Here is a 27960-nt window from a genome sequence, read left to right as displayed (position 1 = left end):
TCAAAGAAAGCCCAAAGGAGATCCTAAGAAAAAAGAGGGTTCAAAGAGGTGGCAGCCCTCCAGAGGTAGGGGTAGAGGGTTTCTCTTTAACCCCGAGAATGCTTCATCCTCAAAACAATGAAGCTATACATCAAGTGGGGGGCAGACTAATCTACTTTGCTGCCGTCTGGGAAGATATAGGAGCATCTCCCTGGGTAGTGGACACCCTAAGTCATGGTCTAAAGTTAGAGTTTCTGTCAATACCCACAGATCATTTCATGATCAACAAAATCCTACCTCATCAAGAAAAACAATCCTGCCTAGAGTCAGAAATTACATCACTCATTCAGAAAGGGGTAATCTGTCAGGTTCCTGCGGAAGAACAGGGAAAAGGGTTTTACTCCCCTGTCTTCTTAATCCAAAAACCCAACAAGACCTATCGACTAATAATTAACTTAAAAGGTTTAAACAAGTTTATCATTTACAAACGCTTCAAGATGGAGTCAGTGAGATCCACCATAAATGTCCTGCCCCAAGACTGCTTCATGGCGACCATGGACCTCCAGGACGCCTATTACCACGTCCCGATTGCTGTGGCCCATCAAAAGTTTTTGAGAATCGCTATTTATATAAATAACCGGCTCTGTCATTTTCAGTTCATAGCCCTTCCCTTTGGGCTTTCCTCAGCCCCAAGGGTGTTTTCAAAAGTTATGTCTGATGTCGTCAAAGCCCTTCACCTAAGAGGCATCCAAATTATACCATACCTGGACGACTTTCTGGTAGTTGCTCCCTGTGAAGAGACCCTTCTGTCGCACCTAGCAGATGTTCAGAAATTTTTTACCACCCTAGGGTGGATAATAAATTTCAAAAAGTCAGACTTAAATCCAGCACAAAGCAAAACCTTTTTAGGGGTAACATTAGATTCCCATCGATTAATGTCTTTTCTTCCACAGATCAAACAGATCGAGCTCCAGGAAAAAGTCTCGCTTTTCTGCAGCCAAAAATCCACAACAATAAGGAACCTCATGACCATTCTAGGTATCCTTACGTCCACGATCCAGTCAGTAAGGTGGGCCCAACACCACACAAGACCACTTCAGGCGTTCCTCCTATCTTCCTGGGATGGCACCTCCTCGGCCCTAGAAAAGCGAGTATTGATTCCGAAATCGGTAAAAACATCTCTTCTGTGGTGGAGAATCAGAAAACACCTTCAGACAGGTGTTTCCTGGAGACAAGGAGATCAAATGATCATAACCACAGACGCCAGCAGCATCGGCTGGGGGGGTCACTCAGGCGGGAAAGTGGTCCAAGGCACTTGGGGAGCGGATCTACTACAAGCCTCCTCCAACTTAAAAGAACTCTCAGCGGTATACAAAGTCATAGTCGCTCTCTTTACACCTACATCACCAAAAAATATAAAAGTCTTCTCAGACAATACTACCGCGGTCGCCTATTTAAACAAACAGGGAGGAACCAGGAGTCGCTCCCTAGCAGCCGTAAGCGAAAAAATCTTTTCCTGGGCAGAGAGCAACCTGATTTCCCTTACAGCCTTACATGTCAGAGGAGAAGAGAATACTTTAGCCGACTTCCTCAGCCGTCAAACTCTGAAAGAGGGAGAGTGGTCCCTAAATCCACAAATATTTCACCAATTGTGTCTCAAGTGGGGGACTCCAGAAATAGATCTGTTTGCGACAAAGTCCAACAAACAGACCAAACAGTTCTGTTCCCTCTCCCAAAAGGACCAGCCATTATGGATAGATGCCCTATCCCGACCATGGCCAAACTGCCTTCTCTATGCCTTTCCTCCCTTCAGCCTAATACCGAAATCTCTGATAAAGGTACAGGAAGAGAAGGCCAAGGTAATCTTTATAGCCCCTCACTGGCCGAGAAGATCCTGGTTCCCCTTACTACTTCACCTTTCAGCAGGGGAATCCTGGGTCCTCCCATCCATTCCGAATCTCCTTCATCAAGGCCCAGTAGATCACCCAAGCGTCAAAAACTTGAACCTGAGGGCCTGGAGACTGAACGCAACACTTTAAGAAAAAAGGGACTCTCGGATTCAGTTATTTCTACTCTTATGCTCAGCCGGAAACCCATAACATCCAGAATTTATATGCGGACCTGGAAAGCCTTTCAGAAATTCGCGGGTGACGCGAGTTTGCCCAACATTCCTCAAATTCTGCAGTTCCTTCAAGCCGGACTTGACAAAGGCCTCAGGCCAGCAACCCTTAGAGTGCAGGTATCAGCCCTTAGTGTGTTTTTGGACGTCAAGTTGTCAGAATCCTCTTTAATAAAGCGTTTTCTCAAGGGCGCAACGAGAAAGACTCCTGTAGCCCGTCCTACCATTGCTCCCTGGGATCTTAATTTAGTACTGTCTGTACTAATGTCTCCCTCGTTCGAACCTATAGAAGATATATCCCTGAAACTTCTGACGTTGAAGACAGTATTCCTTACGGCCATTACAACGGCTAGAAGAGTCGGGGAGATCCAAGCCTTTTCATATAAACCTCCTTATCTGTCAATCTTCGATGATCGCATAATTCTGAAACATTGCCCAGCCTTCCTACCTAAGGTAGTGTCTAGATTTCACTGCGAACAAGAAATATCACTGCCCTCGTTCTGTCCTTCACCAACCTCGGAAAAGGAGAAGAATTACCACAACTTGGATGTAAGAAGGGTGGTAATCTGCTACCTCAACAGAACTTCATCGTTCAGGCACTCAGACCAGCTGTTCTTACAGTACCAAGGGCCCAACAAAGGTCACGGGGCAAGCAAACCTACGATATCCAGATGGATAAAAAATATGATCCAGTTAGCTTACCTGCAGAAAGACCTCCAACCCCCGGTTGGAATAAGGGCTCACTCCACCAGAGCGGTATCATCCTCATGGGCGGAGGCAACATCTGTATCATTAGAACAGATATGTAGAGCCGCAACCTGGGCCAATCCTATGACTTTTTTCAATCACTATAGGCTGGATATCCTTAAGAACCAGGACTTATCATTTGGGCGCAGGGTACTTTCTGCTGCTGTCCCTCCCTAGATCCTATTACTCTGTTAATCCTCCAATAAGTGCCGTTGTGGAGGCGTTAGGGAAAATAAATAATTACTCTTACCGGTAATTGGTTTTTCCAATAGCCTCCACAACGGCACTGGGATTCCCTCCCTAAAATATTATTACATGGGTCTAAGCTTGTAAAGACTTATTGTTTTCCTTCTAATGATGTAATTGTCCTTGGTTATTAATACAAAATTTATCTTTGCATCACTTCCGTGTCCTCTCTTATTGACTGACTAGGTAAAGGGGAGGAGGTTCTTAAATCTTCTGCTTCTACGTCGTTGTTTCCTGTCCGAGGCGGGGACACTCCTCCAATAAGTGCCGTTGTGGAGGCTATTGGAAAAACCAATTACCGGTAAGAGTAATTATTTATTTTTAAATGCCATGAGAATGTGCTAGCACCGGGCGTCTATATGGTCATCATTCCAGGACCCTAGAAGGGGGTTTATTCTCATTTCACAATAAAGCTTCCATATACAGCTGAGGACCCCAGAAATCGATTTTGTTAATTGTTCTGGGGTAGTCAGTCTATCTGCTGAGTGTTAATAGCTGCCTTTGTTTTTTTGAAGGGAAACGTGTACATGTATTATGGGCTGTCCAACTTCTATCAGAACCATCGGCGGTATGTGAAGTCTAGAGATGACAGTCAGCTGAATGGAGACTTGAGCTCTCTTACGGTAAGTCGTGGCAAGGGTGATTGATGCAGAGGGTCATAATATTCTGGTAGCATGGCAGGAATGGAACGGTTTCACCCTGATTAATGACATAATCCCTGCGTATGAATCCTTACATCCCCCACCATAGCTGTAATTCCAGATATCACCACATTACCTACACCCCCCCCACCATAGCTGTAATTCCAGATATCGCCACATTACCTACACCCCCCCCCCACCATAGCTGTAATTCCAGATATCGCCACATTACCTACACCCCCCCACCATAGCTGTGATTCCTGACATCACCACATTACCTACACCCCCCCCCACCATAGCTGTAATTCCAGATATCACCACATTACCTACATCCCCCCCCACCATAGCTGTAATTCCAGATATCACCACATTACCTACATCCCCCCCACCATAGCTGTGATTCCAGATATCGCCACATTACCTACATCCCCCCCCACCAAAGCTATGATGCCAGACCTCTCCACTTGAGGGTTGAATTTCACTCAACTTATTGCACTACTTGGGGTCCATTCAGACAACTGCAAGGGCTCCGAGCTTGTATGGCGGTGTGCAAACGGTGGGTCCGCAGTATACTGGCACCGACCATGTGCACTACGTGTGACTTGAATGGGTCCGTGATCCACAAGACACAGAAACAGATAGGACATGTCCCGTCTTTCGCGAAATTGAGACATGGATCGGAAGCCCTTCCTTGGGTTTTCAGGTCCGTGCCTCTGCACCGCAACAGATAGGACATGTCCTATCTTTTGCCGTATCTTGCGGATCACAGACCCATTTAAGTCAATGGGTCCACACCGCAGCATGGAGTTCACAGGCTGGTGCCCGAGCATTGTGGACCTCAATTTGCAATCTGCAGCACAGGCATGGAGCACTTGCATTCGTCTGAGTAGACCCTTAGCGGATGGAGTGTTCTAGCTGTGTTCCCTGGGAAAATCAAATATTCTTTGTTAAGCTCTATTGGCCAGACAACACAATATTTATTTGTGCCCTTGATCTAATAGAATAGCCGGCCTGTCCCTATACCAGACTGCCCTTTAAAGAGTTAGCCAGGATTTAACAATTGCTGGCCTATCCGTAGGGCCTGACACCCCGCATCACCGCCAATCAGCTGTTTGGTAATAGCTCTAGTGGATGGAGCTGGTTACTGCGGGCTGCTCCCGTTGAAGTGATAAGAAGTAGCGCTGTAGTAACTGGCTCCATCCAGAGCAGACTCGTTTCAGTGGGGCCACAAAAAATACAGACTGCACACTGTGTATTGTCCGCCTCCATATGTCCGTTCCACAGTCTCACTAAAAAGATTTGCGGACAAGAATAGGCATTGTTACAGTGGTTGCAACATGGGCGTCATCCGTATTTTTTGTGGAGCGCAAGATACATATGGTCATGTGAATGCACCCTAATAGTGGGTTGTGGACATCCAAGTGCACCCAGACAGGTTGCAGAGTTTGTTTCTAGTTCTATGGCCCTTCAGAAGTTTTGCTTCAGTAATATGAATACATATCCCCACTTCGTTCCTGGGACGTGCTTAGATGCAGAAATCTGCTGAATTATTTAGGTGGTTTTAAGATCAATAAGCCCTTTCCTTTGCCTGCTGTTTGTATGTCCGTGTATATACACAGTGACCTTGGTGTGTGCTGAGGGTATGTGACTCGCTGTACCTCATCGATGCCGAGTCGGCATTCAGCGTTGAGTGCAGTTTTACAGTTTATCTTTTGTATGTGAACAATAGTTAAACCATCTGTAATAGAATAACTTAAAACCATTATCCCATTCTTGATCTGTTATCATATGTACTCTGCTCACGTATCATATTAATGTCGTTTTTTTTACCCTTTCAGAACCCCAGCAAGGAATGTGACCCCTATCGTGTGAATCAGAACAAACCCATCGCTCCCTGTGGGGCCATTGCTAACAGTATGTTCAATGGTAAGTTTCTTACTGTGTAAAATATGGGATAGTTTTCAGAATCATTCCACACGTTTGCTTTTTAGTGTGATAACTGTGTGCTTTGTGCACTTTGCTTTTGAAAAAAATTTGGAATCAGTAATGGATTGGGAGATATAACTGTAATTTTATGTTGTTTTCCCTATCACTAGCACGGTACTGGCCTTCTCCCCCCCCCTCCCCCCCATATAATACTAACTCACCACCAATATTCTAGCAGTGTAACTTTTCACACCCTAACTAGTAGCGTCGATACATTTTGAATCTTTTCATTATGAGAAACTGGTCATGTGACCTCAAGTCTTACCACCAGCCCAGACAGCAGTGGTCAGTCTCCCAGCAGTCTCTCTGTGTGAACTACAGCATGACATCATTACCTATCCAATCCTTCCCCACCATCCATGTTCCTCTGAATATTCCTGTATACAATATCTAAAAGACCATGAGTGTAAATATAATATATATATATATAAACCTCCTGACTCACACTGCCTGTTCTATCTGTGTGTACTGACTCTCCAGTGTAGTTCTATGGGATGTAGCTTCACACTCCTCACCCCACCTACATGTAAGAGATGACAAGGCAGACAGGCTCAAGCTATATCACATAGGAATACATGGAGACCCTGCAGTGTGAGGAGACAACAGGTCAGTGTAATCATTGCCTTTACACAGTGCAGTGTGTTCACACTCTGCCCCCTCCGTCTCTGCAAAGCCAGGCATTATGGGAAATGTGGGAAAACCATATCTGAGGGTTAGAAGGAATCAAGATGGCTTACAACCCACAAATTACACAGGTATACACAAGGCATAGACAACACCCTCTATCTTATTCTTTAATAAAGGCCTTTCCGAAACTATATAGGCAAAGAAAAATATTCCAGAGTGCTTCCTTAAAGGGAACCTGGCACTATGTTTTTACATATTAAATTAAAGGTACCTTAAATCTTGTCTACCACGAGAGTTTCCAGCAGTCCATCCATAACCTTCTCTGGACCCCCATATCCTAATATATCGCCCCCTAAAGCTTTCCCGCCGTTATGCTCATTAGCGTATTTAATTCCTTCCCCTCACACCATCAGCGCCTATTTACCTCCCCCTAGACTTTGACAGCCAATATTCTGCATCTTCACTCGAAATCGCATCTGAAATCGCGCGCATGCGCAATTGCCCTTTCTTTCTTGGAGCAATCAGATAGCTCAGTGTATGTCCCCGCACGCCACAACATGCTCAAATGTTCCCAACTATCCGGTCCCCCAGCGATAGTAGATAGAGGCGCGTTAGTTCCTGCTTCACAGCGACGCAACCTCATTTTCTATGATAAGAATAATGTGCATGCGCGAGATCACATTGATTTGGGGCATTTCTGAGGCCTAGGAAAATATGACTCTTCTCGGCTGAGAGATGTAAGATATGACTCTCTTATGCACATTTGCATAGATGGCGGGAAGTAAAGAAAAGATTGTTAGTTAAATCGGCAGCAGATTTAATTCTAATTGTGATTTATATGACTGGGAAACACAATAAAGATTTGAAAAGGATAGGTTTAATAGCTAAATTGAAGAGGACAGGTTCCCTTTAAGGCCAGGTTCACATGAGCGTGTTGTGAGCTCCTATGTACACTCATCATGTGGATAATGCTGTCAGTTGGGGATCAGTAAACCCACAGTGGGGCGAAGACTCTCGCCTGTATTACAGGAAAACATACTCGCACGGTGAAACTGGCCTACAGGGGTTTTCCTGTTTTTAGACATTTATGGATTATACACCGGAGGTGCCAGAAGTGTCTGATAGATGCTATTTGTTACTTCTAAATACCAAGTGAAATAAGTGTTTGTATCCATTTAAACTGAATGAATAAATCGGTATGGGAGGAAGTGATCTGCAGCATGTGAACTTATGGGTCTGCTTTCCATCAACTAGAATCCACTGACCTCTAACTGGTTATGTGTTTTTGGTTTCAGATTCTTTCCTCTTATATCAGATCAAAAATGGAACCGAAGTACCAATTCCACTGGCCAAAAAAGGCCTTGCATGGTGGACCGATAAAAACGTGAAGTTCAGAAATCCAACAGGAAATGCAAGTGATCTGAAAGACATATTTAAAGGTAACGTGTTTTTTTTATTTTACTATGGTAGTAACTGAAAGGTTACATTTGTACATTTTGGTCTCTGTTCACACGGCTGTCAGAGACACCATGTAGTGTTACTTTTTCATCAAAATGATGGAACTCGACAGAGCCAATATACCTCAGCTAAGTCTGAACATAGCCTTGTCAATAGACATGCAGGCCCAATCTGCCTATGAAGTGGTGCAACTAGGGCTTCTCCAGTTTTTTTTCAACTTGCTCGAAATCAGGGCAGGGCGTAGGTGAAAATGCAACATTTTGCGGCAGAATTGCACCACAATTTCCCCATGAAGCCAACCAATAGTTGATATAAAGTTAGAGAAAAGTGTCTATCCTGCACCACTTTGATCATCCATATTGAGCCACACTGATAAATCTGGTGCAGGTCTAGAAAGCTTTCCTAAGTCTACGCCATCTATAGGATTAGTAACTCTGCCCCGAAGAGTTGTGTCTGCTGCATACAAATGATTGTTGGCATTGCTGTCACGTTGTTCTCCTTCATAGGCCTCATGCACACGACCGTAGTTATGGTCTGCATCCGAGCCGCAGTTTTTGCGGCTCAGATGCGGACCCATTCACTTAAACGGGGCCACAAAAGATGCGGACAGCACTCTGTGTGCTGTCCGCATCCGTTGCTCCATTCCGTGGCCCCGCAAAAAAAATATAGCATGTCCTATTGTCCGTCTTGCGGACAAGAATAGGCATTTCTACAATGGGCTGCCCGTTCTGCAATTTGCAGAAGGCACACGGGCGGCTTCCGTTTTTTTGCAGATCCGCGGTTTGCGGACTGCAAAAAACGGCATGGTCGTGTGCATGAGGCCATAAGCTTAGTACGGTACATGTGAACAAGATGGGTCGGAGTTCCTTGACCACTCAACATGCTGCTGTCTGTTGCTGAACCCCGTAACGCTAGTAACTTTATCTGACATCTCTGTTACACAGATACCACAAAGCCAATAAATTGGCAGAAACCAGTCTATGAGCTAGATCCAGACGACAAAGACAACAATGGCTTTATCAATGAAGATTTCATCGTGTGGATGCGCACTGCGGCACTGCCTACCTTCAGAAAGCTTTATGGGTTGATAGAGAAGGGTGAATCAGCATTTGCTGCCTTGGCGCCTGGAAATTACTCTCTGCATATAGAATACAGTATCCTTTTATAACATGAGGGTAATCTGCAGTCAGCTTATGGTTGGGTTTCACTGGTCAAATGGAGTGGTAGTTGAGCATGCCCACTTCTATTCCATTCAAAGTCTGTGGGGCTGTGAAAATGGCAATGACAGCACTTGGTGATTTCTAGCAGTTCCCTACAGGGAGTGCAGAATTATTAGGCAAGTTGTATTTTTGAGGATTAATTTTATTATTGAACAACAACCATGTTCTCAATGAACCCAAAAAACTCATTAATATCAAAGCTGAATATTTTTGGAAGTAGTTTTTAGTTTGTTTTTAGTTTTAGCTATTTTAGGGGGATATCTGTGTGTGCAGGTGACTATTACTGTGCATAATTATTAGGCAACTTAACAAAAAACAAATATATACCCATTTCAATTATTTATTTTTACCAGTGAAACCAATATAACATCTCAACATTCACAAATATACATTTCTGACATTCAAAAACAAAACAAAAACAAATCAGTGACCAATATAGCCACCTTTCTTTGCAAGGACACTCAAAAGCCTGCCATCCATGGATTCTGTCAGTGTTTTGATCTGTTCACCATCAACATTGCGTGCAGCAGCAACCACAGCCTCCCAGACACTGTTCAGAGAGGTGTACTGTTTTCCCTCCTTGTAAATCTCACATTTGATGATGGACCACAGGTTCTCAATGGGGTTCAGATCAGGTGAACAAGGAGGCCATGTCATTAGATTTTCTTCTTTTATACCCTTTCTTGCCAGCCACGCTGTGGAGTACTTGGACGCGTGTGATGGAGCATTGTCCTGCATGAAAATCATGTTTTTCTTGAAGGATGCAGACTTCTTCCTGTACCACTGCTTGAAGAAGGTGTCTTCCAGAAACTGGCAGTAGGACTGGGAGTTGAGCTTGACTCCATCCTCAACCCGAAAAGGCCCCACAAGCTCATCTTTGATGATACCAGCCCAAACCAGTACTCCACCTCCACCTTGCTGGCGTCTGAGTCGGACTGGAGCTCTCTGCCCTTTACCAATCCAGCCACGGGCCCATCCATCTGGCCCATCAAGACTCACTCTCATTTCATCAGTCCATAAAACCTTAGAAAAATCAGTCTTGAGATATTTCTTGGCCCAGTCTTGACGTTTCAGCTTGTGTGTCTTGTTCAGTGGTGGTCGTCTTTCAGCCTTTCTTACCTTGGCCATGTCTCTGAGTATTGCACACCTTGTGCTTTTGGGCACTCCAGTGATGTTGCAGCTCTGAAATATGGCCAAACTGGTGGCAAGTGGCATCTTGGCAGCTGCACGCTTGACTTTTCTCAGTTCATGGGCAGTTATTTTGCGCCTTGGTTTTTCCACACGCTTCTTGCGACCCTGTTGACTATTTTGAATGAAACGCTTGATTGTTCGATGATCACGCTTCAGAAGCTTTGCAATTTTAAGAGTGCTGCATCCCTCTGCAAGATATCGCACTATTTTTGACTTTTCTGAGCCTGTCAAGTCCTTCTTTTGACCCATTTTGCCAAAGGAAAGGAAGTTGCCTAATAATTATGCACACCTAATATAGGGTGTTGATGTCATTAGACCACACCCCTTCTCATTACAGAGATGCACATCACCTAATATGCTTAATTGGTAGTAGGCTTTCGAGCCTATACAGCTTGGAGTAAGACAACATGCATAAAGAGGATGATGTGGTCAAAATACTCATTTGCCTAATAATTCTGCACTCCCTGTATAGTTTAAATGGAGAGGCAGTGCACATGCTCAACCACCGCTCTATTTTTAAACTGGGGCCATGGGACCCTCATGATTGATGGGGGGGGGGGGGGGGGGGGGGCGACGACGACCACCACCAGATGTCAGACTCTATAACTAGGTACGTGATACAATGTCATTCTGGGACAACCTCTTCAACTTATAAGTCTTCCATATTTTTTTTTTTTTTTTCAGTCAGTTCCATCTGTTTGGGTTCATACCTCCTTGAGGTTTTTTTTACTAGAAATTTCTGTACTTAATTGTACAGACTAGAGGAATATTGAAAAAACCTCATGGTCCTTCATTTCAGCACCATGAAAAAAGATGGGTTTAAATGGTGGTCGTGCTGCGAGGGCTATTGGTCAGTAGGATTACGGTGATACCAAATGTATATAGTTTGTATAGTTACGTGTAGCGGTTTTCCTATACATTTCTCAGATTACCCTGTTCTCAGCTTTGATGGAAGGAAGAGAATGATCCTCAGCACAATCTCCTGGATGGGGGGAAAGAATCCGTTCTTGGGCATTGCATACATCACTGTGGGCTCCATCTGCTTTTTCCTGGGTGTTGTGCTGCTTATTATCCACCATAAGTATGGAAATCGCAACAGCGGTGCCGATATTCCCAACTAATCCTTTGCATCATGTCTTGCATGTGCATCTAGGCAAGTCTGCACTGCTTGTGTGCTAGCCGCCTCCTCTAGTATTTTGATTCCTATTTATTTTATGAAATGGGGTTCTTTTAAACCATGTCTTTTACTGTACCTGGGAATAAAATGCAAGGAAAAAGTTTTACCAACCAAAGTGTATCTCGTGAAAATGGAAGCTCATTCCCTTGGTCGCTCCTCATTGTAACACAGATGCAGGGCAAGTTTCCAATGAGATATATGCATCATTATTTTTCTTTTATATATTAAGTATTTCTAAATCTTTTTTATTTATTTTTTTGGCCCAGAATTATTACTTTGTTTATAGCTTTGCTGGATCAATTTTTGGAAGCTGACAGATCCCATTCTCTTATAGTAGGATCTATTAGGACTCCAGTATTTTTGAGAGCCAGAATAGCCCTGAAAGTTGCCCTCTTCTTGCTGTCATAAATCCAAGTACTCCAGATGGAAAACACAAAATGTTAATGTATGTAGACCAGGGATGCCCAACCTGCGGCCCTCCAGCTGTTGCAAAACTACAACTCCCAGCATCCCAGCAGGGCATGGTGGGAGTTGTAGTTTTATAATAGCTGGGGCATCCCTGGTATAGACCATACAAAGCGTATAAGGTAAACTTCTCAAATACCCTAATGTGGCCATACTCACAGCAGCACTTCCCTGTTCATTAGCAGAACAGCAAGTATTAATTGTACACTAATAAATAACAGTGGGGCACTCTATAGCAATGGGAGCAGTGGATAATGGATTAATATATCTAAAATGAGTTGTTCCCAGTTGGTAGTTTAAATCATTCGCAGTAATAAATATATATATATATATATATATATATAGCAGCATAAATAATGATAATGAGCATGCTAAAACGACATTGTGAATAATTAATGAGATAAAATGCAATTAGTAGTCCGTTACTAGGAACTTAGCATCCAAAAAATATTTAGCATCAAAAAATATTTTTTTTAAAAATGCTCTGGGTATCCACAGTAGAGTTCAGTTAATGTTAATAACAGTTGGACTCCAATCTAAGGTGCAGGTTAGTGTTAGCTGTATACAGAGTGGCGTCCCGCTCCTTAACCTGAGACAGCGGCGCCCCGCTGTAAATTTCGAAAAGCCATCGCTTATTAACGCGTTTGGTACGGACCCCCATGTTTGGACAATAGACCTATATCTTCGATCGATTTTAGGAGGAGAACAATTCATCGCTTTATTGATCTGAGAACGCCAGCTGCAGGAGGTCTCTGCTGGACAAGGGAAGCCTACCTTCAGCGAACTTACGTGAACTTCCGGCATTGGCGTGGGATCTTTTAGAAAACTAACAGTATCGGAGCACCGATACACACAGAAGGCGCACCGAGAGGAGGGTAGGAAATTTAATCGAAATCCTCCGGGTAAGATCGAAGGGTCTACGATAATAAGCGATCGCTTTTCGAAATTTACAGCGGGACGCCACTCTGTATACAGCTAACACTAACCTGCACCTTAGATTGGAGTCCAACTGTTATTAACATTAACTGAACTCTACTGTGGATACCCAGAGCATTTAAAAAAAAAAAAATGATTTTTTGATGCTAAATATTTTTTGGATGCTAAGTTCCTAGTAACGGACTACTAATTGCATTTTATCTCATTAATTATTCACAATGTCGTTTTAGCATGCTCATTATCATTATTTATGCTATATATATATATATATATATATATATTATTGCGAATGATTTAAACTACCAACTGTGAACGACTCATTTTAGATATATTAATACATTTTATGTCCCATTGCTATAGAGAGTGCCCCACTGTTATTTATTATTATATTTTCCTCTTTCAGATTGGGTGTCATCTGTTAGTGGGTGCACCTCACGTTGTTCCCTAGTCACTCTGGTGCGACATATTCTCTCCATATTTATTAATTGTACACGTTTAATGAGTACAACAATGTGATTATTGACCTGATTTTGGGTCGTGCCGACATTTGCACTGTACACAAATGTCTCCATTATGGGCAAGCAGTTCTTAAAAGGTTACGTAAAATCTTCTCAAACTTTCCTCTAAAAAGTGAAGTAAACTGTTTTATAGAGAGTCAACTGAAATGAGCCACTACTCTTTTCTGTACAACTGTATATAAAACCTGTCTTTTATGTATTTCTGATGTAATAAGATGTCACCACTGCTATCAGTAGATGGGCGGCCCTGCATTGTCTCCATTTTTATGCACAATCTGTACAACCTTTTAGAATTGATCTCTGTGGAAAAATCCTATAGTTTGATTCGATATGTCTGGATGGTTACCAGTTAGTATTTTTAGCACATGGATTTTCCATCTGGTTGAAGGGTGATGGCCACCACTGGTGCTGCAGATGATCTAAGGGTTTTCTTCTTTGGCCCATAGAGGTACATTTGGGTTCAGTTCTGGCTAGTCGTGATGTTTTCTCGTTTACATCCGCCATTAGGATTCTGTCACAGAAGAAGTTATCCAGCGAACTCTCCACTGGTGAACAAATTCTGAGCAGTAGTCTTGGGGGTAACTGCCCATCTACACTACTGTTCTTATTTCCATTGGTGAATGTACTGTTGTTAAGCAGTATAAAATATATGCATCACAATAATAATCCTAAAATAATTTTCTATCTGTTGGGTCTGAAAATTGCCCCCCCCCCCCCCCCCCCCCCCTGCGGCCTCCTCACAACTTCCCAACCACAGCACCATAAACTGTATAGCAGTCATGCTTGGTGCAGCCCAGGCCTTTTTACTTGAATGTGGCTGAGCTATGCCTAGGTCAAGTGACCGTGATATCACTGGCCTAAGAAGAGGCCACAAAGCTCACTGGAGTGCCGTGGCTTCTTTGTACAGCTGATTGGTAGTGGTGGTGCTGGGAGTCGGACCTCCACCGATCAGATTCTGATGACCTATCTGGAGGATAGCCCATCAATAGTAAACTCCCAGAAAACCAAAACCCTTTGGATAAGGAGTAATGTGGTGCCTCTTATTTCCTGTAGCCTGTGGAGTATAGGACTGCTGGATAGTTTAAACTGTTAGATTTTTATTTCAGGCGCTACCATTGCAATAGTATGCAGTGACTACACTGTGTATTCTTTAGGCAACAAGCAACACCATGTTTGTTAAATATATATTTTTTGTAACCTTGGCTTTTTTTTTTTTTTTCAATTTTAGGAGACCAATTTCAACTTTTAAAATATATGGTATGTGTTCAAATTGTTTCAGCCAAAGGCAAAAGTGGATCCAGCAAACAGGGATTATAAGCCCTTCCTTTATATTTCTGATACCTTTTGAATCCATTTCTGTCCTTGGCTTAAAAATATACAGGAAAATCTGCATCCAAACCTCCTCCAAAAAACTAATTGTGAACCTAGCCATAAAGTGTCTTGTAGGACCCTGACTAAGGCCTCATGAATCTGGCCGTTGTGTGCACCGCCGTGATCCGTCCGCACCCTTCCTCCGTTCTGCACAGCACCATCTAGATTGCGGACCCATTCAAGTGAATGGGTCCACATCCGTGATACGGTGCACAAACGGCTGCAATATGATAACGGCCGTCTGCATGAGCCCTTGCAAGACTTTGAAAGCTGATGGAAATTTTGATTATGGCACTGAACGTGGAACATTGATGCTCAAGAAAAATACTTTAGGCCCCTTTCAGACAAGCGAGTGTCACGCTCCGGACTCGTCCTGAACTTCGAGCACTGCTGAGGTCGCATAGCGTTATATAGATTTATGATGCTATGTAACCCTTAGAGGTCTGTAATGTATAGGATAACACTGACAGAATTAGGTCAACATTATCCAATACATTCCAGAACTGTAAGCGTTACATATCATAAATCAATATAATGCTATGCGACCTCAGCAGTGCTGGGAGTTCAGGACGGTTGCTGTGCTGTGAGTCCAGAGCGTGACACTCGTTCTAAAAGGGGCCTTAGGGGAAAATGGCAACTAGAAATTCTTAGCAATTAAACCTATGCAAGAGAATCAACCCTGACCCCAACCACCTTTTTGTGTCCTTTTATTTGCTAGAGCTCATGTTAAAGTGTACCTAATTTTTATCTTATTTTTCATAATTCAGTAGTATAGGTGAAAATAGTGAACTTTGTAATATTTTCTTAAAGTTTCTGCACTTTCCTCCCTACAGAGTTCATGGTTACCTTCCATACTATGGAATGATGACAAATAAATTAAAAGCTTAGGTACGCTAACAGCTTCCCCATACACATATATATGCAGCTTGGTCAAAAGTGTAAGTATATTCCATGGGGAGAGCGGAGAACAAAAGGATCAGACAAAAATATTGTCTTCCCCCAACATCATCTGTCCAGAGAGAGAAGGGAGTTCCGTGTCAGCCGAACCTGCCATTCTTGTATGGCCAGCTTTAGAAATGAAGTTACCGCAGTGATTGGATCTAGCACATATGTAAGAGGAATGGCCGTACTTGCTTGAAATATGACGTGCTCTTGCTGCTTGTTTAGTTGTATGTTACATGCACATGGTGAAGGGTATATTGTAGGTAGATAAATGATGTGAATATTCATTCTAAAATCTGTTTTTGCGTAAGTTATTTCTTCATCCTTTGTATCTTACATTTTAGCATATGTGTATATTTCAGTTTTCACAAGAAGAATTCTTGCACCAAAAATAGCTCGAAATGGTTTTCCAGCTCTTGAATTTGTCTCGCTGGTATCATTTTGTTCTCTGTTTGGTTGTTGAATGCAGTAGCGAAGTCTATATCTCCTGCATATTTTATGAATGTATACAGTGTCTCGTTTCAAGGGTACATGATAAAACCTTTGGGATAGCATAATGATCCGTTAGAAGATTTGATAGGTGGAGCTACGATTGCCGAGACCACCACCAAGCACCACTCCCTCTCTTCTATGATCACAGCCAAAGGGCGGTAGTGCTTTTTCCCTTCGTTTCAGCAATCTGTGGATCTCAGCACCTAGGCCTCCACAGATGGAAACTTCTGACGTCACTATGATATGTCAAAAGTTTTATGACATGGCAGGTGCCCTTTGAGATAGTGTTGTTTGATCTAATACAGTGTTTCTCAAACCAGTCCAACACGCCTCTGGATTCCTATATACTGTAGAAAACACATGCTAAATGATTTCGTGAAATTTATTTAATCAAACCACCCGTGCAATATTAGGGGTATGTTCACACACCGCTTTTCATCTGCAAGTAAAACTATATTGAAAAAATGCATGCCTTTCTGTTGTGATTTTCGAAACCACAAACACATGAAAAACTCCGATTTTTTATTTTTTTTTATGTGGTTTTTTTACCGCACCTCAACCGCTTTGTATAAACATAACCCTAAGGAATTTCTCAAGTCAAGGACTAGATTGGGAACCATTAAAGTATAGCCTTGCCCACAGCAACCAATAAGGTGGCAGCTTACATTTTTCGGAGGCTTGTTTTTAAATTAAAGGTATAACCTGGTTGGTTGCTTAACAGCAAAAAAAAAAAAATCTGTCCCATAGGCTTTATATACTCGCAAGCCAGCTGTAGTAATGGGGCTCTGAAGCTATTGAGCTGTCCTAGTTCCTTCTCTTTGGAGGAATACATGAATAGGAGATATGCAAGGTATCTACATCTTTATACATTGATGCAGCAGGTGACTATCATCTGGACCCTCGATTGGCGGCGATCTGTCCTGGCCCCCATGATCACACAGTGGGGAGAGGGAGACAGTTCTCTGCATGAGAGACTACTCACATGATGGCATCGAACCTGCAACTTGATTTCACTGTGTGAATAGAGCCTGACAGTTTTGTCTGAAGCTTGTCTCCCAGAAAAAATAAAAAATAATCGGCATGTTCAAATCTAACATGGCCAATGCACAACCATGCTGCGAAATATTGTCAAGGCTTCAAGGGGTTTTCTGAGGTAAGGAGGAGTAATGCGGTAAAGTGATGAAAGATCATTTCCACACCTGATGAAGCCCCTTCCGTTCAGGCCCTCAGGGCATGATGATTGATAATGCTGTTTCTCTACCTGACCGGCTGTAATGAATTGTACTGGCGGCCTTATGTCAGTACAGTTCATTACAGATGATGTCGGGCAGCGACACGCAGCATTATAATGCTGTTAAGTCCCATTACAAGAGCAGAGTCCAGGACGGGAAATCACGTTTTCCTGCAGAAAACTTACATGTCTGAAGGTCTGGCCATTCCGTGCATTGGGGACCGCAATTTGCGGTCCCCAATGCACAGCAACATCCATGCGGCGGCCGCAGACAGATCCAGACCCATTCAACTTGAATAAGTCCGTGATCTGTCCACACCGCAAAAAAGTACTACTAGTACTACTTTTTTTTTGGTGCGGAGGCACAGACAGAAAACCCACAGAAGCACTCCGTGGGCTTCCGTTCCGCATCTCCCGGATTGCGGACCCATTGAAGTGAATGGGTCTGTGATGCGGTATGCACACGGCTGGTGCCCGTGTATTGGGGACCCGCCCTATGCGGGCCGCAGTACATCCACGGGCAGCACATGGTCGTGTGCATGAGCCCTTACTGTGATGATGTGCCCTTGTACCCACATGACCAGTGCAGCCAATCTCTGGTCTCATTGGTCTTGTGCTATGTACTCAGCTTAGGTCATTAATCGGCTGCAGCCAAATTTTAGCTTGTAAACCAGACATCGGCTGCCAAAATAAAATGCAGTTGTATAACATTAGAGCAATAGGCTCCATAGGCAGAACAATATAATAGGACTGTCAGCTGGAAATATTTTGAGGAGCAGCTGAAGATGAACATCTTGTACCCTTGCCATGGGCTTCATGCTTACCCGTAGTGTCCTACTAGTAAAGCACCAGTAAATCTTCCCTGATTGCAAGATGGGGTGTGGAAAAGCTACTGCCACTGGAAACACTGTACTGTTTTCCTAGTTCTGTCATTTTACATTGTTTTCTTCAGTTAATAAACCATCTTCCAGAATGTAGACCTGGTATTTGTGTTGTCATTAATGGAAAACTTTATGGACGGAAATAAAATTGTAACTTTAATTTTGAAACTTGTATTCTCTGTACGTTATTACTATAGAAACATAGAATGTGTCGGCAGATAAGAACCATTTGGCCCATCTAGTCTGCCCAATATACTGAATACTATGGATAGCCCCCGGCCCTATCTTATATGAAGGATGGCCTTATGCCTATCCCATGCATGCTTAAACCCCTTCACTGTATTTGCAGCTACCACTTCTGCAGGAAGGCTATTCCATGCATCCACTACTCTCTCAGTAAAGTAATACTTCCTGATATTACTTTTAAACCTTTGCCCCTCTAATTTAAAACTATGTCCTCTTGTAGCAGTTTTTCTTCTTTTAAATATTCTCTCCTCTTTTACCTTGTTGATTCCCTTTATGTATTTAAAAGTATACCTGGATTGCAGTGGCACAAGCAGATTGGTCATGTTATGTAGACCTTTGTGTGATATTACAATTGTATTTATAGGGGTTGATGTATGATTATGCAAAACTAAACCATTTTTTTTTCTATTGGAATAATTTGAAAGGAAACCATGAAAATGCATTGTAATGTACCAGCAGCATGTTATAGGGCAGGAGGAGCTGAGCAGACTAGTTTTCTGGGAAATGCATTCTCCAAAGCGTATTTAATTCAAGTTTTGGAGAATCCATTTCCTAGAAAACCATATGAGTCTGCTCAGCTCCTCCTGCCCTATAACATGCTGCTGGCACGTTATACAGAATTTTTGTGGTGACAGGATTCCTTTAAAACATGCTCCTGTTTCTATATATTACTGGTAAATACAGGGGTGCCCCCTGTGTTTTTGATTGCATAATGGGGTAGATTTATCAAAACTGATTTAATGAAAACCTGGCTTAGTTGCCCATAGCAACCAGATTTCACCTTTCATTTTCTAAAGGAGCTCTGAAAAATGAAAGGTGGAATCTGATTTGTTGATTTAATAGAAACCTGGCTTAGTTGCCCATCGCAACCTATCAGATTCCCCCTTTCATTTTTCAGAGCTCCTTTCGAAAATAAAGGGTGAAATCTGATTGGTTGCTATGGGCAACAAAGCCATTTTTCCTTTACACCAGTTTGATAAATGTTCCCCAATGTGTCCAGTGCTGTGGTCTCACATGATCAGTAGTTCAGTCTCCCTGTCCAGATCATTCTAAGCAGGAATGGCTTTGCCACCTGTGCAATTGTACTGGCCAGTAGATAAGAATCAGGACACTAGAGATGGCTTCTTCTCACCAGTGTTGGATACATACACTACTCACAAAAAAGTTGGGATATTTGGCTTGTGGGTGAAATTTCAGGATGATCCTAAAGTACACTGTAACCCTGTGATGGCTAACATCCAGCACTCCAGATGTGGTAAAAAAGCAACTCCTAAGATGCACACTTGCTTGGCTGTTCTCAAAACTCCATAGAAATGAATGGAGCATGCTGGGAGTCGTAGTCTCACCACAGCTGGAGTGCCAGAGGTTATCCATCACTGCTCTAACGTTTACAGGTTAACATAATGTGACCAACTTTTGAAGACATGTCCAATTGTTCAATGTTTCAGTGCTTTTTGCACAACTTGCTGTTCTCTAACAAGGAGCTTAACGGCAAAATTCACAGCAGGTGTTTGATCCATGAATCACCCAATAAATTTCCTGGTTCAATTAGAATTGATATTTAAACAGTCGTCCTCATCACGTTTTTAAAATCATGAGACCAAGACGACACCTAACAATTGATCAACAGTGCCTCGCCGTTGCGAGGCTTCCTTCAAGCAGGTTTTTCTCAGATGGCAGTGGCCACTGGGCGTAGAGTGTCAGCAGCAGGTTGCTACAGAGAGACTGGAAGAGTCACAAAAAGGCCTAGAAGTGGATGTCCTTTGGCCAGTGTTGGACTGGGGTGCCTTGGGCCCACCGTACAGCTACCATAAATGGAAATGTTTTCAGTCTCATGCACTTGATCGTGTGCATTTTAGTACACAATACAGTGGGCAAAACAGAATTATATTGTGCACTATTACACTATATCAAAGTTTTTTCATGAAGCAACGAACACATGGCTTTTAGTTGATAACTTGTTGGTTATTTAGGGCTCTTTCACATGAGCGGATGCCGTGTGGGTGATCTGCTGTCTGCAAGAGAGCCAAGCCCCGTTCCGGACAGCAGAGACACGGCGCATTAACATGATTGATAATCCTCCGTGCCTCTCTGTGACCTTTTTACTACAAAATCACAATGAAATAAAGTTGTCACCGTGATTTTGTAGTAAAAAGGTCACAGAGAGGCACGGAGCGTTATTAACCACCTCCGGACCGCTGTACGCAGATTCGCGTTCCGGAGGTGGCAGCCCTGCGCTCAGCGACGCATATACGCGTCATCTCGCGTGAGCCGGGACTTCCTGTGAACGCGCGCACACAGGCGCGCGCGCTCACAGGAACGGAAGGTAAGAGAGTGGATCTCCAGCCTGCCAGCGGCGATCGTTCGCTGGCAGGCTGGAGATTGTGTTTTTTTTAAACCCCTAACAGGTATATTAGACGCTGTTTTGATAACAGCGTCTAATATACCTGCTACCTGGTCCTCTGGTGGTCCCCTTTGTTTGGATCGACCACCAGAGGACACAGGTAGCTCAGTAAAGTCCCACCAAGCACCACTACACTACACTACACCCCCCCCCCCCCGTCACTTATTAGCCCCTGATCACCCCATATAGACTCCCTGATCACCCCCCTGTCATTGATTACACCCCTGTCATTGATCAACCCCCTGTAAAGCTCCATTCAGATGTCCGCATGATTTTTACGGATCCACTGATAGATGGATCGGATCCGCAAAACGCATACGGACGTCTGAATGAAGCCTTACAGGGGCGTGATCAATGACTGTGGTTATCACCCCATATAGACTCCCTGATCACCCCCCTGTCATTGATTACACCCCTGTCATTGATCAACCCCCTGTAAAGCTCCATTCAGATGTCCGCATGATTTTTACTGATCCACTGATAGATGGATCGGATCCGCAAAACGCATACGGACGTCTGAATGAAGCCTTACAGGGGTGTGATCAATGACTGTGGTTATCACCCCATATAGACTCCCTGATCACCCCCCTGTCATTGATTACACCCCTGTCATTGATCAACCCCCTGTAAAGCTCCATTCAGATGTCCGCATGATTTTTACGGATCCACTGATAGATGGATCGGATTCGCAAAACACATACAGGCGTCTCCCTGGAGCCTTCCAGGGGGGGTGATCACCCCATATAGACTCCCTGATCACCCCCCCCTGTCATTGATCACCCCCCCCCTGTCATGCTGCATTCAGATGTCCGTATGATTTTTACGGATCCACGGATACATGGATCGGATCCGCAAAACACATACGGACATCTGAATGGAGCCTTACAGGGGCGTGATCAATGACTGTGGTGATCACCCCATATAGACTCTCTGATCACCCCCCCTGTCATTGATCACCCTCTGTAAGGCTCCATTCAGACATTTTTTTGGCCCAAGTTAGCGGAATTTTTTTTTTTTTTCTTACAAAGTCTCATATTCCACTAACTTGTGTCAAAAAATAAAATCTCACATGAACTCACCATACCCCTCACGGAATCCAAATGCGTAAAATTTTTTAGACATTTATATTCCAGACTTCTTCTCACGCTTTAGGGCCCCTAGAATGCCAGGGCAGTATAAATACCCCACATGTGACCCCATTTCGGAAAGAAGACACCCCCAGGTATTCCGTGAGGGGCATATTGAGTCCATGAAAGATTGAAATTTTTGTCCCAAGTTAGCGGAACGGGAGACTTTGTGAGAAAAAAATAAAAATCAATTTCCGCTAACTTGTGCCAAAAAAAAATAATTTCTATGAACTCGCCATGCCCCTCATTGAATACCTTGGGGTGTCTTCTTTCCAAAATGGGGTCACATGTGGGGTATTTATACTGCCCTGGCATTCTAGGGGCCCCAAAGCGTGAGAAGAAGTCTGGTATCCAAATGTCTAAAAATGCCCTCCTAAAAGGAATTTGGGCACCTTTGCGCATCTAGGCTGCAAAAAAGTGTCACACATCTGGTATCGCCGTACTCAGGAGAAGTTGGGGAATGTGTTTTGGGGTGTCATTTTACATATACCCATTCTGGGTGAGAGAAATATCTTGGTCAAATGCCAACTTTGTATAAAAAAATGGGAAAAGTTGTCTTTTGCCAAGATATTTCTCTCACCCAGCATGGGTATATGTAAAATGACACCCCAAAACACATTCCCCAACTTCTCCTGAATACGGCGATACCACATGTGTGACACTTTTTTGCAGCCTAGGTGGGCAAAGGGGCCCATATTCCAAAGAGCACCTTTAGGATTTTTACAGGTCATTTACCTACTTACCACACATTAGGGCCCCTGGAAAATGCCAGGGCAGTATAACTACCCCACAAGTGACCCCATTTTGGAAAGAAGACACCCCAAGGTATTCCGTGAGGGGCATGGCAAGTTCCTAGAATTTTTTATTTTTTGTCACAAGTTAGTGGAAAATGATGATTTATTTTTTTCATACAAAGTCTCATATTCCACTAACTTGTGACAAAAAATAAAAACTTCCATGAACTCACTATGCCCATCAGCAAATACCTTGGGGTCTCTTCTTTCCAAAATGGGGTCACTTGTGGGGTATTTACACTGCCCTGGCATTCTAGGGGCCCAAATGTGTGGTAAGGAGTTTGAAATCAAATTCTGTAAAAAATGACCTGTGAAATCCGAAAGGTGCTCTTTGGAATATGGGCCCCTTTGCCCACCTAGGCTGCAAAAAAGTGTCACACATCTGGTACCTCTGTATTCAGGAGAAGTTGAGGAATGTGTTTTGGGGTGTCTTTTTACATATACCCATGCTGGGTGAGATAAATATCTTGGTCAAATGCCAACTTTGTATAAAAAAATGGGAAAAGTTGTCTTTTGCCAAGATATTTGCCAAGAAAATCATCATTTTCCGCTAACTTGTGACAAAAAATAAAAAGTTCTATGAACTCACTATGCCCATCAGCGAATACCTTAGGGTGTGTACTTTCCGAAATGGGGTCATTTGTGGGGTGTTTGTACTGTCTGGGCATTGTAGAACCTCAGGAAACATGACAGGTGCTCAGAAAGTCAGAGCTGCTTCAAAAAGCGGAAATTCACATTTTTGTACCATAGTTTGTAAACGCTATAACTTTTACCCAAACCATTTTTTTTTTATCAAAGACATGTAGAACAATAAATTTAGAGCAAAATTTATATATGGATCTCGTTTTTTTTGCCAAATTTTACAACTGAAAGTGAAAAATGTCATTTTTTTGCAAAAAAATTGGTAAATTTCGATTAATAACAAAAAAAAGTAAAAATGTCAGCAGCAATGAAATACCACCAAATGAAAGCTCTATTAGTGAGAAGAAAAGGAGGTAAAATTCATTTGGGTGGTAAGTTGCATGACCGAGCAATAAATGGTGAAAGTAGTGTAGGTCAGAAGTGTAAAAAGTGGCCTGGTCTTTCAGGGTGTTTAAGCACTGGGGGCTGAGGTGGTTAATCATGTCAATGTTCCGTTTCTCTGATGTCCGGAACGGGGCTTGGCTGCCTTTCACACAGCGGATTACCCGCACGGCATCCGCTCATGTGAAAGAGCCGTTACAGTCAGCAGCGTGGATGGTACTAAATGTACCACCCAGTCTCTCAGCCAGGCTAAACAACATCCAAAGTGAAGAAAGTGTTTGCCAGAAACTGAAAAAGTTTATTGGAGAGAATATATCATAAGCATAGGGCTACAAGGTGACACTGGCTGCACAGCAGCTGTCGTGGCCAGGATCGCTAAGTAGCGGTGATCCTAAAGAAAGGAATGGGATCTTCATGACAGTCATAATAAATCCAACAAATAAACATGATTTATGTAATGAACGAAAAAACCTTATGGCTGTCAAGAAAGTATGTGCTATAAATAAAAAATGGAAAATGTGCCTGGTCATGAAAAGCTCAGGAAGAGGACCGGTCATGACATGAAAAGCTCAGGAAGAGGACCGGTCATGAACAGTTTAACCTTTATTTTTTTTGTAAAGGAATGGGAAAGAAAGAAAATCTGCTTTTTTATGGCATGCACTGTAATTAGATTTTTATGAAATTTTTGGGTGTTTTACTTTATACACTTTCACCATGTACTGGAAATGCTATATCATATATATTTATAAGAGGTGCCATGGTCGTAAGGACGCTGTTCAACCTAATGGCTGCCGCATGGCCAAACACCAGAAGTCGGCAGAGTCTGCAAATCTACAAAGTTTTACTACTTGCTGATTCTTAATGGCCGTGTGATTCTAGGCAATCTCTTAATGTATTTGTATACCGTACAGACTTTTGTTTTTTTCTACATGGGATGACACCACTGTTCAGAATGCTGGCTGTGTAGAAACTGCTGGCAACAGCAAATGATGGTTTGGATGCGACATCGGTGACCATCATTATTGCAATGTAAGGGTGCAGATTTTGAGGCAGAATATTTTGCGACTGAAAATCAGTTCCATTCATTTGAATGGGGCAGTGAGCATATGGATTTCTGCAAGTCCCACATTAAGGTGAACGGAACTGATTTTCAGTCCCGGAATTTTCTGCCACGTGTGAAGGCACGTGATGCAGATTATGTCCAATTTTTCTGTGTGGATTTTTATATGGAAAAAACGCAGCGTAATACAGTTACCAGTATTAGATTAGACATGTACACATGTGCAGAAACTGACCTGGCATGTGCATTTAGAAGTCACGTCAACTGTTGGTGCGATCCTTTGGCACATTTCACCCATTGCAATCTGCAGCAAATCTGCAACAAAAAACACAAGTAACACATGCAGTTTTTGGTGCAAATTTGGTGTTTCCTGCACATGGTTACAGGTATATGCATAACTGCATGTGTTTTGGGTAAATTTGCTGCGGTTTTCTCACAATTTGCACCCTTGTATTGCAAAGGTTTAAATCTCCAAAAACAATTGTACAAACAATTGACAAGTTGTGGATTTTAAAAACACACAGCAGGTCAATTTCGGCATTGAAGAAAGAAGCAAAGTGTACATGAGATCTCATCTCTTTGCTGGTACTGTATTACACTGCTGTTTGTCGGCTTGAGAGCCCATGTAGAAAAACATGTCATCTGCATCATGTGCAGGCACTCTAAGGATCCATTCAGACGTCTGTAGTTCTGGGTCTGCATCTGGTCTGCAATTTTGCGGAACTGGTGCGGACCCATTCATTCCGCTCTGCGACACCGCAAAAAAGAGCATGTCCCATTCTTGCCCACAATCGCAGTCAAGAATAGGCATTTCTATCACAGGGTCGGCCAGGTGCGGTCCGCACAATGCAGAAGGCACACAGCTGGTATCCGTGTTTTGCGGATCTGCAATTTGCGGACCGGAAAAAATACTTATGGATGTCTGAATTGACCCTAAAGGTGCAGCATTTTGCAGTATGGAAAACTGCAACTGCCAGCAGGTCCTGAAGGTCTGCATTTGACAGGACGTGCTGGGAGTTGCAATTTTCAGGTGGAAAGGCAGAAAAACCCGAAAATGACTGCTGTTTTTTTCCACAGTAAATACCTATTTTATCTTGGGGACTGGCATGTGACACTATGGCTTACTGTTTCTTTCACATTCCACCACCCACCTCCTTAACTGGAGTGCAGAGGCAGGCTTCTGTTCTGGCTGCCTTCATCAGTCACCAGCCACCGCGCTCTGCAGATTGTAGAATGTGGGCAGGCAGCTGGGGATGCTGCCTGTCTCTGTGTGCCAACAAGATGACGAATGAAGACGTAGTTCACTCTTCATGTGAAAGAATATGGGCCACCTCTCTGCAGCAACCAATTACTTGCTGCACTTTCCCCTGGACCCACCGAAGCTAATTCAGTTAGTGGAGAATGTACTGTATATACATCAGCAGCATGACCAATCAGCAGGCAGATTACATGAAACTGCCTGGCGGTCGGGTGCCGCACTAATGATCTATATACATGACGGGGGTATTGGTCATATTTTGCTCGCCCCTACTACAACTAACTGTTCTTACCTGTTCCGCCCCCACCATATACCAACATACCCAACCATCCCAAAAAGACTCAGACACCTGTTGGAATATATTGGCCACAGCAGCCGTTTATTAATATAAATACAACATAACATAAACCATAACAATGACTCCTCCTAACGGGGGAGGTCCTTAGAGCCCCACAAATCCCCCAGCTGCTGATCCGGGGTGAGCCATTTTGCCTCCAGCCGTGACCCCCAGCTCGGAAGCACCACAGAATGGCCCCCCCCTCAACAGCTGGGCCACCATGGGAGTCCAGCCCCAACCGTGGGGGCCCTCCCAATGTCCTCCAGCTCCACCGTAACCAACTCCAAGGACCCCCCACCGCCAACGCCACTGTGACAAGACCGATCCCATCTCCCCATGCACACATCGCCTCGCCCCCCCCCCATCCAAACTTAAAAGGGAGGGTGGGAGGGAGCTTTCTCAGGTAACCAAAATGGCTACCGTCCACTGTCCCCCTACTCTATTTAACCCCTACGCTCCTCCCCTCCTGCTCAAACCCACCAATACGACCCCCCTGCATCCACCCCACCCCCTGCTACCCCAATCCTAATCTCCCTGGGGCTCACTAACCAAACCCCCCGTCATGTGGGCCTACCCTTAGGGGCCCCCCTTTCTCCCCCCTTCCAGTCCGGCCATTTCCTGACGGGGGTATTGGTCATATTTTGCTCGCCCCTACTACAACTAACTGTTCTTACCTGTTCCGCCCCCACCATATACCAACATACCCAACCATCCCAAAAAGACTCAGACACCTGTTGGAATATATTGGCCACAGCAGCCGTTTATTAATATAAATACAACATAACATAAACCATAACAATGACTCCTCCTAACGGGGGAGGTCCTTAGAGCCCCACAAATCCCCCAGCTGCTGATCCGGGGTGAGCCATTTTGCCTCCAGCCGTGACCCCCAGCTCGGAAGCACCACAGAATGGCCCCCCCCTCAACAGCTGGGCCACCATGGGAGTCCAGCCCCAACCGTGGGGGCCCTCCCAATGTCCTCCAGCTCCACCGTAACCAACTCCAAGGACCCCCCACCGCCACCAACGCACAGATTAGACTCCTCAACTCTGTGCGTTCCTCCACATCCTCAGGGCCACCTCAATACCCTCCTGCAGCGCCAGGCTCCACATATCCACCCCTACTGCATTCAGGTGCACCCCATCCGCTCTCCAAAAGGAACCAACCCCGCTCTCCAAGTCCCTATGCCTGACCACCACTGCCCCGTTCCGTGCCATAAACCGCCCAACCGCCCGATTAACTTTAACCCGAGCCTTATTTACTGCCTCCAACGACCTCGCCTCCCTCCAGACTCGCCTCGGTACTATGTCTGACCACACGGTCACCAACCCAGGGAACAATGACCACAACCGCAACATGTCCCATTTTATATCTTTCACCAGCTCCCTGATAGGTCTCGCAGCCAAATCATTTCCACCCGCGTGGATCACCAACACGTCAGGTGCCCTATCCATCCGAGCAAAACGATGCACTTCCGGCAGCAC

At 43.9% G+C, this 27960-nt stretch overlaps 1 protein-coding gene across 1 annotated transcript in view; it reads left to right on the top strand.

The window, feature by feature from the left end:
* Window positions 1-11497, top strand: part of TMEM30A (transmembrane protein 30A) — a 28272-nt gene extending 16775 nt beyond the window's left edge. The window contains exons 3-7 of the mRNA XM_040428660.1: window positions 3607-3714; window positions 5571-5658; window positions 7641-7784; window positions 8748-8957; window positions 11142-11497. Coding sequence (XP_040284594.1) covers window positions 3607-3714; window positions 5571-5658; window positions 7641-7784; window positions 8748-8957; window positions 11142-11335 — 744 coding nt within the window. The 3' untranslated portion in view covers window positions 11336-11497. The remainder of the gene's footprint in view (window positions 1-3606; window positions 3715-5570; window positions 5659-7640; window positions 7785-8747; window positions 8958-11141) is intronic.
* The last annotated feature ends 16463 nt before the right edge of the window (window positions 11498-27960 follow it).

This window comes from Bufo bufo, chromosome 4 (assembly GCF_905171765.1).
Source record: "Bufo bufo chromosome 4, aBufBuf1.1, whole genome shotgun sequence".
Classification (NCBI taxonomy): Eukaryota; Metazoa; Chordata; class Amphibia; order Anura; family Bufonidae; genus Bufo; species Bufo bufo.
Note: the sequence above shows the minus strand (reverse complement) of the source record. Positions and strands in the feature narration are given on the sequence as shown.